This window comes from Mauremys mutica, chromosome 1, assembly GCF_020497125.1.
Source record: "Mauremys mutica isolate MM-2020 ecotype Southern chromosome 1, ASM2049712v1, whole genome shotgun sequence".
NCBI lineage: Eukaryota > Metazoa > Chordata > Testudines > Geoemydidae > Mauremys > Mauremys mutica.
Window position 1 is genome coordinate 285,265,542 of NC_059072.1, and position 12,624 is coordinate 285,278,165.

Sequence of the window (12,624 nt, forward strand, 5' to 3'; positions counted from 1 at the left end):
AGTCCTCATAAATCCCACAATTCTACCACAAACTGGACGTATTTGTTTATTACTTCATAGACAGAAAAGCAGGGCCATGTAAATGTAAACAACAATGCAGGCCTGCCCTAGGCTTACTACGGATAAACATGTGTGTTTCTGGAGGTTGGGGAAAGGTGAATACTAATTCTACACAGAGTGAGATACGGTCACTTCCAGAAGTCAGTTTTTATTCTCTGTTATGTTGTGGGCCAGAGTCTAATCTCAATAATGTCAGTATAAAAATCTCCATTGAAGTCAATGAAGTAGTTTCAGATTTACACTAGTGTAATAGATCAGAATGTGGCCCTCTGTCTCAAAATCTGTTTTTGTAAAACACCACTTTGAAGAATACATTAGCAAAGGATATTGTGCACTGTAGTGTGGAGTTTTTAAATGAAAATTAGTGGCTATTCCTAGCATCAGGATTTATCTCATGTGTGTTTCTATCTAATATAAATAGACAGTGGGGAAAAATGAAAATTTTATTAGAAAATTCTGTACTGATGGTGTTTCATCTGCATTACTTTGAGCTCTGCAAAACATTTCACATCCTGTTCTTTCTAGTCCTCTCCTTTTTTGATCTGGAGTGTATGTTTGTGAAAATGAGATATTAGTGTTTATCATCATTCAGTTTTTAACTGCATAAAGTAGCTATGTAACAATCCGCAGTCACCCAAACATTCAAATCCATATAATTTGGCTTAGTTTAAAGAGAACTAAGTGTATCATCCAAATGGCGTTCTCTTCCTAGATTAGATTTTTTGATTTACATTGCAAATGTGTTACTGAAACCACCATAATATGCCATCGGTTGAGGCATGAAAGAGGAAGTTCACATCTTTCTTGTGGTTTGATATATATATATTTTTGTGCTGACAACTTTTCTCTCTTGATAGATTCACATAGCAAAAGTCTGCTTTTTTTTTTTTTTTTTTTTAAACTGGGATGGCTGGAAACTTAATATTAAAATAAAACAGGTAATGTAATACAAGAGTACTTCGAAAAGCAAAAAGCTGTAGATTTTGTTTGAACTTCCAAGGCCCTTAATTATAACTTCAGAGCACTTGTATCTTTTCACAAACCTGGCTGTTTTAGTAAGAGAGTTCCTTGCAAAGATCAATAGGAGTTTTTCAAGTATATCTTAGCCCATGATGCCTTTTTCCATATTAAGAAAATGCAGTATCCTCTGCCACATCTTTTGGAACCTTTGATGGCATGGTTAATGTAGATGGCACTGGGGAAATTCTTGTTAGTCTTCCCCCTTATGCAATTTGAGGTTACATATAATTTACATGTAGCTTGATTTTATTTTGTTTTGTTTTTGTGCTACTGGCAGTTCTACTGCAAATCTTAATGGGCAGCAGGAGTGTGTGTCAGCTTACTTTTCACAGAGCTAAATTTAACAGCTATGTTTGATTTATAGTAGTTGAATGGGTTTATTCAAATACAATGAATACCAGTTAAACTGTACAGCTGTTGAATAAAAAGCAGTCCTGCTTAAACTGTGCAGCTATTTTATGTGGTACCAAAGTGATAATTAAAGATACACAAATGTGATCCTCGTGAGTATTTCATTTTTCACATCTTCATTGCTATACCAGTGGTCAATTAAAAAAAAAATTGTACCGAGGTATTAGAGGCCTAATGTCTGTTTCCCACAACAAACATATTTCCTTTGTGAAAGTATCTCAATGATAATTACTGGCCTTTACCAAAAAACATTGTGTGTTAAGCACTCTGGGCCAGGTTTTAAAAGGTATTTAGGCACCTTATGAGATTTGCAAAAGCACCTTGGTGCCTAACACTGCCCTAACACTTTTTTGGAAATTTCACTAGGCACCTGAATACCTTTAAAAATCTGGCCTTTTAGAATAAAATGTGCTGTGTTATTGGAAGTACTGTATTAAAATGCCATCATTAGAACAAATCCATTGGTCCTTATCCACGTCTTATTCCGGCATACTTCAAACTTTGGTTTCATTAGAAGACCGAGTAAGGCTCTTCAGACTTTACCCATTATTAACAGGGTTTGTCCATTAACAGTTGTCTTAGCTTTGTAGAGACAATTCCTGAGTCATAACCAACACCCACAACTCTGCCTTATTCAATGGAAGTTGCTAGTGCTTGGAACCTCTCAGAATTCAATATGGAAAGATTTTGCTTGCAGTGGTAAAGTGATTTCTGACTAAGTGCAAGTTTAGGGTGGAATTTGTACTCATAGCTTTTTTTGTTTAAGATGATTTTTAGGTGTTAACAGGGTGGGGGTGTTTTAACTGAATGTTTAACCCCTTTGAAGCTTGAAAGCAAAATCTGTTTTTTCGTTTAAATCTTCTTTCCTTCATCTCAGGAATCTTTGGTTTGTTGTTGTAGGGTTGCTCCTGATGGCTAGACTATTGGTGTGGATTCTTATTTTTTTCTGTACCAGACATGAATAATTACATGGACTTTGCAACAAGGAAAGAAGCTAGTTGCAGTTTAGAGCTCACCAGTTTAAATTGTGTCCCAGTTGCAGCATGCTGTTTTACCTGTTGTGTGTTTTGACTGGCTACCAGTGAGTTACCAGTGTTTAAATTCTAGTTAGTATGCTTTCCAAATCTTTTTGAAATATTTAATTGCTAACAATAAACTTAGGCCATGGCTACACTTGCAAATTTGCAGCGCTGCAGCAGGGTGTGAAAACACACCCTCTCCAGCGCTGCAAATTGCAGCGCTGCAAAGCGCCAGTGTGGTCAAAGCCCCAGCGCGGCTCCCAGCGCTGTACGTTATTCCCCACAGGGAGGTGGAGTACGGACAGCGCTGGGAGAGCTCTCTCCCAGCGCTGGCGCTTTGACTACACTTAGCGCTTCAAAGCGCTGCCACGGCAGCGCTTTGAAGCGCTAAGTGTAGCCATAGCCTTAGTGCTCTAGGAACTAAGAAAAGCAAAGGATTTAGGAGCAATCTCTGAACAAAATAGCAGAAAAATCATCTTTCAGAATAAAGATAACTAACAGCAAATATAACCAAAAGAGAGAGAGAAAATGGTGGGAACCAACTTTTTTTGGTCCCCTGAGAGAGGAATACTTTATTTCTTAACCTTATGCTAGCCCAAGGGTCGACAACCTTTCAGAAGTGGTGTGCCGAGTCTTCATTTATTCACTCTAATTTAAGGTTTTGCGTGCCAGTAATACATTTTACCCCTCTGATACTTAATACATTTTAACGTTTTTAGAAGGTCTCTTTCTATAAGTCTGTAATATATAACTAAACTACAGTTGTATGTAAAGTAAATAAGGTTTTTAAAATGTTTAAGAAGCTTCATTTAAAATTAAATTAAAATGCAGAGCCCCCCGGACTGGTTGCCAGGACCCAGGCAGTGTGAGTGCCACTGAAAATCAGCTTGCGTGCCGCAGTGCCATAGGTTGCCTACCCCTGTGCTAGCCCAAGTCACAAGAATTTAAATTCCATGTGATCATATGTACTGGATTTGGGATTGTTTGTCCATTTAGTTTCCAAACAGCAAAGCAGGTTCTCTATTTGCCCAACTGCTATTTAGTTAGTTGCATCAAAGAAAAGCAGAAGTTGAAGTGAAGTGAAAGCAAATTGAAGAAAATGCAAATCTTGACATGAACAGCAAGAGTAAAGAGTTACTCCTGGGTCAGTCGTAATGAAGGGATTTAAGTACAAAAAAATTCAGATAAGTATTGTAATTCAACCTGATCTTATTTCTTGGGAGAGCAATCTTGGGAGGATACTTTACAGATTTATTTTGAAAGTAAGCTTTAGATAAGTGAAGAACAGTTTGTATTTGCAGTTAAATGAAAATAAGCAGTAAGTTACAAAGTGTGTCATACATAACAGCTGCCTCAAGAAGCTGTCTAGTTTCAACATAGCATGTACTGTCTAGCATGTAGTACCTAACAAAAAGAGGTAGTGGATATACTGGTGTGCTTTAATATAATATAGTTAGTTTGCCAAAATGAGAAAATGGGTTATTGATCCTTCAGACAGACACTTGAAAATTTTCCCATAAAGCATGTTTTAAAGCTCTGGTTAATATACAGTATTCTACCTTCTGTTTCTACAAGGCAAATATCTTCACATTACGTTCTGGCTGTTAAAGAGTTAAAGTACAAACTGATAAATGTCTGAGGCATTTCATTGTATTTCTAATTTCGTTTTTTGGGTTATCTATATGCAAAGGATTTCAGTATTGAGGATCAAAGAATATATTTGTTCAGCAGCTTTACTGAGAATAATCATTTTTATTTAGAATTGAGCTGTGAAGAGAGTGCCTGGTAGAAACAGAATGTAGAATACTGTACTGTATATTAACCAGCGCTTTAAGTCATGCTTTAGGGAAAATGTTTTAGCAGGCAATGACTAAACACATACAGACATGCTTCACCTTGCCAGAAGCCTTGTTTGTGCTTGCTAGACACAGAAAGGACCATTATAAGCAAAATCCAAAACTGTTTTTCAGGGGGGCAGGAAGAGTCAACATATCAGAATTTTTTTTAAAATTTTTTATTTTACTTTAGTCAGTTAAATTTTTAGGGATTTCTTTGCATTTGCATGACTTCCAAATTGAGATCTTTATGTATGGAACCTTCACTATGAGAATGCATGCTGAACATTTTTAATGAGAAAACTGTTCAGGTGCCACAGCAACATCCACATTTTTAGTTCAGCTGTTTGCAGTATTCTTCAACCCTTTCCTTTCTATGACTGCGGCAGGTGGGAAAGGGCCGCCCCAGGCGGGTGTTTGCCCCGCTGGGCTCTGGAGCCGGCCCTGTTTCTAGCGATTCTACTTTTTGGCTGTTTAACATTTTATACTGTCAGATATTACCTACTTATATTTGAAAATGCAGTATATTTTAATTGCTTGTACAAATCCCTGCATGCCTAAGTGTGGGCGAGCTATTAATATTGCATAGCATGCAGTTGTAATTTTAGTTTTACTAGTGCACATGTTATGATACAACTAAAAGAACTTGGGGTAGAGGGAGGGTAGGGAAGGAATTCCATAGCTTTTGAAGCAATTATAAAATTCCCCTTCTCAAAGCAACTTGTTTTCAATTCACGTTGAAAAATGCAACAAATCTTTTTTTTCCTCCCTGTTTCCTATGAAACGTTTCTTCCTAACAGATGCTTAGGCCTGGTCTACACTGGGGGTGGGGTCGAACTAAGGTACGCAAGTTCAGCTACGTGAATAGCGTAGCTGAACTCGAACTACCTTAGTTCGAACTACTTACCCGTCCAGACGCCGCGGGATCGAAGTCTGCGGCTCCCCCTCGACTCCGGAGTCGACGGTAGCTCGTTCGGAGTTTGATATATCGCGTCTAGATGAGACACGATATATCAAACTCCGAGAAGTCGATCGCTACCCGCCGACCCGGGCGGGTAGTATGGACGTACCCTTATTGACTAAACATAATCTGAAATTAGAACTACAGTGATCACCCTTAGTGTTTTTACCAGGAGGGATATTAGTAGAACCTGAATAAGCTTTCCAGCCTGTAGAAATATTTGCCCTGTAAGGCCCAATGGTACCCTCCTGTGATAAAGCCTTGGAAGACTCCTTTGAATGTTTCCTTCAGGTTGACATGCAGTTTGATGGATCACAGAGATAAGGTTAATGCTTCCCAACCCCAGTAGCTGCAAAAACCTGCTGCTTCAGTTCTCGGTGCTGGTGGTTGGCCTGTTATTATCCCCATGGCAGCAGTCTCTGGAGCCATACTGCCATCAGTAGGGCCCTACCAAATTCATGGTCCGTTTTGGTCAATTTCATGGTCTTAGGATTTTAATGATCGTAAATTTCATGATTTCATAGACTCATAGAATTTCAGGGTTGGAAGGGACCTCAGGAGGTCATCTAGTCCAACCCCCTGCTCAAAGCTGGACCAATCCCCAACTAAATCATCCCAGCCATGGCTTTGTCAAGCCGGGCCTTAAAAACCTCTAAGGATGGAGATTCCACCACTTCCCTAGGGAACCCATTCCAGTGCTTCACCACCTCCTAGTGAAATAATGTTTCCTAATATCCAACCTAGACCTCACCCACTGCAACTTGAGACCACTGCTTCTTGTTCTGTCATCTGCCACCACTGAGAATTCAGCTCCATCCTCTTTGGAATCCCCCTTCAGGTAGTTGAAGGCTGCTATCAAATCCCCCCTCACTCTTCTCTTCTGCAGACTAAACAAGCCCAGTTCCCTCAGCCTCACCTCGTAAGTCATGTGCCCCAACCCCCTAATAATTTTTGTTGCCCTCCGCTGGACTCTCTCTCCAATTTTTCCACATCCCTTCTGTAGTGGGGAGACAAAAACTGGACACAATACTCCTGATGTGGCCTCACCAGTGCCGAATAGAGGGGGATAATCACTTCTCTCGACCTGCTGGCAATGCTCCTGCTAATGCAGCCCAATGTGCCCTTAGCCTTTTTGGCACCAAGGGCACACTGCTGACTCATATCCAGCTTCTTGTCCACTGTAACCCCAGGTCCTTTTCTGGGGAACGGCTGCTTAGCCAGTCTGTCCCCAGCCTGTAGTGGTGCCTGGGATTCGTCCGTCCTAAGTGCAGGACTCTGTAGTGTAGCCTGAGCCTCAGTGTTGATGAATTTAGTGGGCAGAGCGCAGGCGAGGCAGCCAAAGGTGCATGATAATTGCAGTTATTCCCAGAGATATAACCCACATAGATGTTGAAATCTGAAATTTTAGGGTGTGGTAACTGTGGGGGTCCTGACACCAAAGAGGGTGGTTTTTGGGGGGAGGGGGTTACAAGGTTATTGTAGGGGGGGTGGTATTGTCACCCTTACTTCTGCACTGCTGCTGGTAGCGGCGCTGCCTTCAGAGTTGGGCAGCTGGAGAGCGGTGGCTGCTAGTTGGAAGTCCAGCTGTGAAGGCAGCGCCACTGCCAACAGCAGTTCATAAGTAAGGATGGCATGGTATGGTATTGCCACTCTTACTTCTGCACTACTGCCTTCTGAGCTGGGCACCCGTCCAACAGCCGCCGCTCTCCAACCAGCTCTGAAAGGAGCAACACAGAAGTAAGGGTGGCAATACCGTGACCCCCCCGCAATAACTTTGCTATGACTTCCTTTTGAGCAGGACCCCCCAGTCTGAGAAACGCTGGTCTCCCCTGTGAAATCTGCATAGTATAGGGTAAAAGTACACAAAAGACACATTTCACAGGGAAGGCCAGATTTTATGGTCCGCCACGCATTTTTCGCAATGTGAATTTGGTAGGGCCCTAGCCATTAGCATCTATATCCATGCCTGGACAACTTCTCCCTCTGATGGGAGCTGGGAGTTAATATTTGGCTGCCCACTGAGTTCAGAGTGTGGTGACTATAGTGGTGTTGATCCTTCTGACCTCCAGCATGCACCTGCCTAACCTAGGTACTAAAATGCTGGGCTATTACATATCTGAAGTAACTCCTCTGAAGTTAGCTAATCTGGATTTTCATTTAGTGTAACTGAGAGCAGATTCCAGCCCAGTAGGCCTAGATACAGAGTTGAACGTTATTAGCAATACAGAAATCTATCACCACATACTTGAAAGTTTGGGAACATGTGGTAGAGCTGATTTGACCATTTCTGCACCCAGCTTGGCCAGCTTCTGGTTCCATCTGCTCATCTTAGTGGTGGAGCTTATAAATAACATTTAATATTTATTTGAGGTATGGGTTACTTACTTTTCCTGTTACCCTATAATACATCCTTACATGCCTTTCAGATCAGATTTTAAATTTAGGTCCTGTTAGCTCAGAGACGCAAACTATCAATGTGGAATTTAAGAAATTCCAAGGCACTTTATTTTATGTTTTGTTTTTTGTTTTATTTGAGGGATTATCAGAAAAAATACTCTACACTTTTTTAAATAGCCACTTGTATCCCATTGTATGCTTCAAGCTGTGTGCATAAGTCTGACACCAACTACCTCTACAATAGTCAATTGTTTTTGGAAAATGAGGAACTAAGATAGTCATTCAGAATTACAGGGGAATTTTGGAAGATAATGTTGGTAATTATGCATTATCTTAAGTGTCTAAGGATGTGAGACTTATTGTGTGAAGTGCATAATGGTAGCCATGTTTGTCTACAGAGAAACAACCAGTGAAGCACAAGTAACTCATCACATTGTACATACTGAAGGTCAGAAAGGTGCGATATTAAACCATAGACTAAAATGTATGGTAGCTACCTCTCCACCTCTAATTTTTCTATGCATGTCAAATATTGTAAATAAAACACTTGTGATGTTTCACTTTTCTTTGCAGTCACTTGCCCCAGAATTGCATGTCCCCAACCTGCATCCCCCTTTTGAGTGCTTGCACTAGAATAATGGTTTTGTTTTTATTATTTATATAAAGAATGATAAAAAGAAGGGGTTATGCTTCTCTTTTCTTGTTCTCAAAGTTACATTTTTGTAAGATTTGTAATGATTTAGCTTTATGTTCTAATGCATGATGCAAACATTTGAATAAATGTAAATAGTGGTTGTAGTTTGCATCCTTAGTAATCCCTCTATAACAAATTAATAAATAGACACAAGTCCTATTGCTTTACCTGCATGACTTGTGTCTTTGATGCTCTCATAAAATGAGCAGATTTTGGCCCAAAATGAATTGTATCTTCTGCAGTTGCATGTCATGATTTTCAGACTACTCTTTTCATCACCTCATTCAGATTCGTATTCACATAACATTCTCTATAGTTGTATATAATAGAAATAGTATTCCTTCTTTTATTATCCACAGAAAATATGTAAGGCAACTATTGGGCCACAGAAAGATAAAAACTGGGATTTTTTCAGTGTTGTTTTGGTAGGATGTGACACTAGCTAATCCAAAAACAAATCCTAGCTTTTACAATGGATCATTGTTCAGTTTACAATATTTGATACAAGAGTTGCCCAACTGGTGGTAAATCTCTGCTGAACCTGCAGTCCATGAATGGGCAGATAAAACAAAAAACAGGATAGATTGGGTACATACAGACTTAATGTGGTCCTTTTGTTCAGATGATAAACCACATAATCATTCTGTTTTAAAGTTCAGTAAACTGAAGTTTTCCACACCAGAACTGGCTCTGATGAAGGTACATATTTGTGACCTTGGTTCAGCATGTTGCTTAGGGCAACATAGCTAACATAACTGTAGCTTTTAATATGACATGGTCTAGCTCACTTGCATGCTTTCTCTTTTTTTTACCAGTTGAGAGGTCAGAGATGCTGATTACAATTTGCCAATTGTAGTAACATTCCATTACAGACTTACTTCCTAAATATTATAGTGAGCACTTGTTGACCTGTCAGCCCTCCCTTTTCTGTAGATCCAGGAGTCTGTAGCAGCAGTATCCATGGAGGATTAACAAAATTATATAAGTTTCACGGAGTGTGGGGGTGTCATGGCCCTCACTTCCTGCGATTCACCGTGACTCTCAGCCAGCCAGTAAAACAGGTGGTTTATTAGATGACAGGAACACAGTCCCAAGCAGGGCTTGTAGGTACAACAAGGACCCCTCAGCCAGGTCCTGCTGAGGGGACAAGGATTTTGGACCCCAGACTTGGGGTTCCCTGCCTCTTCCCAGCCAGCCCAAAACTGAAACCAAAACCCCCTCCAGCATGCTCTCTCCCCCTCCTTCTCTTTCCCTCTCCCTTTGTCCAGCTTCCCTGGCAAAGGTGTCCACTTGCCCCACCCCCCTTCCTGGCTCAGGTTACAGGCTCAGGTACCCTTCCGCACCTAAAGTCATCCCCTGCTCTCCCATCCCCCATGCAGACAGTCCCAGTAAAACTAAATGACATTCTCAGGTCAATCCACCCTGCTCCCTACTGTGTCACAGTAACTACTGTAGATCCCGGGAGCATGAAAAGTTCTGGTTCTTTTAGAACTTTCCTGCCAAAGGCTGCATCTGTAGATGCAATGTTCTGTAGTGTCCTGACAACCCATCATGATAAAAGTTGCAGCCTTGACACTTTCAACCTGTCTTCCTGATGCATTGTCATCCCACTGGTTGAGTGCACAGTGATAGTTACCTGTGATATTGCCCTGCTAACTTTGTAAACCTCTAAAATACACCCTTTTAATTTTATCTTGGTATTGAGGCTTTGGTTGTCTTCTTCTTTCCCCAGATGGCAGTGTGGGGTAAAACACTGGAAAAGGACTGCAGACTTTGTGTAACCCAGAGTCCTATGCAGGTGTTCTTTGAGAAACTCCAGTGATTGCCACCCACCTTCTTTAGGGAAGAATATCTCAGATTACTCTGAAGTGCTGCAACAGAACCCTAATGGAGTACATGGTAATCCTGTGACAAGCACAGGCAAATCTCTGGCATCCCCCTTTTAGAGGACTTCCATATTGTACAGAAACCCTATCACTTCTTTGAGATGAATGGTCCATTCTACCCTTTCTTCCTCCTCTGCTGAGTGTGTTCCAGCAGACTATTCCAGGAGTGTAGTCACATCTCTGTAGTCAAGGGTCGTTTTTAGTCCATTTGAGGACGGCTGGTGCTATTTGTCCTTATCAGCTGCTACTGCAAGTGATTTGTCCAAGCAGTGTTCTGCGTAAATACTTAAGATTGGTAAAGATTTGTTTGACTTGTTCATTTGCCTTTGGCAAATGAAGCAGTAGGTGTCTGCAGGCCAGTGTAACTGCCATGCGCTGAGCCATGGAAGGAGTGCAGGGAAGGATCAGTTGCAACAGAGTCAGCCAAGATTTTTTGGGAACATAGGAACAGTGGATATATTCAATGCCCTCATGGATTCAATCAGTGATTTGTTTAGTTCAGTGTCCGGGGTAAAATTTTCAAATAATGAAACTCAATAGGACTTGGGTTCCTACCTGACTTAAGTGCTTTTGAAAATTTTACCCCTTGTCTCCAGCAATGGCCAGTGCCAGATGCTTTAGAGAGAGGTGTTTAAGCACCATAGTGGACAATTATAACATAACTACCTCACCTAAGCTCCCTCTAAGCCATGTGGCTGCGCAACTGCCAAGTGCCGCGCAGGTGCTCAGGGCTGCGGCAGGGCGAGATGCCTCTCCCCAAGAGCTGGACCTGCCACAGCGCCCCTCCCTCTAGTCCCGGCCTTGACCCAGCTCAGCCCTGGACCTGCCGTGGCCGGGGGACAAGCACCCCAGCCAGCCCGGCCCAGACCTGCCACAGCCGGAGAACAGGCACTTTATCCTCCTCTCTCCCCAGGACCGGTGCAAGGATATTTTGCGCCCTAGGCAAAACTTCTACCTTGCACCCCCCATAACATCGGTTCATTGACGGGCAAATCCCAACGAGCCTTTTATAGACCCCAGGGGCCAGCTGTGCCCAGGGGCTGCTCCCCAGACCAGATTTCCCCCCTCCCCTGGAGGGTGCACAGCCCCTCCCCCCCCCGTGAACCCACCCCGGCAGCCCCCGTCCCAAGTCCACTCACTGGCTTTGCCGGGCTTGGGCTGCTGCAGCAGCTGGGCATGGAGGAGCCGCCTTTTGGGGGCTCCCGCAACAGATGCATGCAGGCAGAAGCCCCTGTGTACCCCCCAGCTCCCCTCTCGCCGCGCTCGGGCTCTGCAGCTCCCGGGAGTGTGAGCCGCTGCCCCTCCCGGAGCAGGCTCAGGGCCCTGCGCCAGGCGGCAGCTGACATGCCTGGGAGCTGCAGAGCCCAAGCGTGGTGAGGAGGGGCTGGGGGGCGCACAGGGGCCTCTGCCTGCATGCATCTGCTGCGGCCCGCAGGAGCCCCCTTGGGGGGGCGCCAGGGCCCCGCTTGGCCGGGGGGGGGCACGGCTGCTCCCCGCTAATGGCACCGCCGCCTTTTCAGGGCTCCTGCCCCCTTGCGCCGCGCTGGCTCCTCCATGGTTGCTGCTTGCCACCCCCATAAGCAGACACCCTGGCTCTCCGGTGCCTCCGGAAGGCGGCTCCTCCCTGCCGAGCCAGGGCACTGCTTTTTGGTGCCCCCAGGGCAGTGGTGAGCTGCAGCCAGTTCGCATGACCCGGTTGTTAAATTTAGACGCCCTGTTAAAACCGGTTGTTCCACCTGGGACAACTTGTTCTAAAAGGGCATTTAAATTTAACAAGCACTCGCTGCTGCAGCCTCAGCTTACCTCAGCTCCGCCTCCACCTCCTCCCATGAATGCTCCGCCCTGCTTCTCCTCCCCCCCTGCTTCCTGCGAATGAGCTCTTCGCGCGGGAAGTCTGGGAGGGCTGAGAAGCAAGCAGGCTTCCTGCTCACGCCCAGGAAGACGGAGCTCAGGTAGGGGTAGAGGGAAGGAGGAGGGCCGTGCACCCTGGCCGGTCTCCGGCCGTGGCCCTGACCGGCTCCGGCCGCGGCCCTCCCCGGCCCCGTGGCCCTCCCCAGCCGCCCGGCTCCGGCCGCGGCCCTGCCCGGCCTGGCCCGGGCGTCCTTCCCCGTCCGCCCGGCTCGGGCTCCGGCCGCGGGCTCGGGCTCCGTCCCTGCCCGGCCCGGCCCCGCGTCCCCGGCCGCCCGGCCCCGCCGCAGCCCGGCTCCGGGCAGGGCGGCGGCCGCGACCCCACCTACCCAGATGCCGGGGTCCGGGCCCGGCGGCGGCCCCAGCTGCCCGGCTCCAGCTCCGGCTGTGTGGCTCTGGCCGCGGCCCTCCCTGGCTCCGGCCGGCCAGCCGC

At 44.8% G+C, this 12,624-nt stretch overlaps 1 protein-coding gene across 5 annotated transcripts in view; it reads left to right on the forward strand.

Moving 5' to 3' along the window:
* TBC1D4 (TBC1 domain family member 4) overlaps window positions 1–12,624 on the forward strand; it is a 157,423-nt gene that overhangs the window by 110,414 nt on the left and 34,385 nt on the right. The window contains exon 12 of one of the 5 annotated variants that reach the window (XM_045011455.1): window positions 5,188–5,205. The exons of the other annotated variants lie outside the window; for them this stretch is intronic. Coding sequence (XP_044867390.1) covers window positions 5,188–5,205 — 18 coding nt within the window. The remainder of the gene's footprint in view (window positions 1–5,187; window positions 5,206–12,624) is intronic. 5 annotated transcript variants of the gene reach the window in all.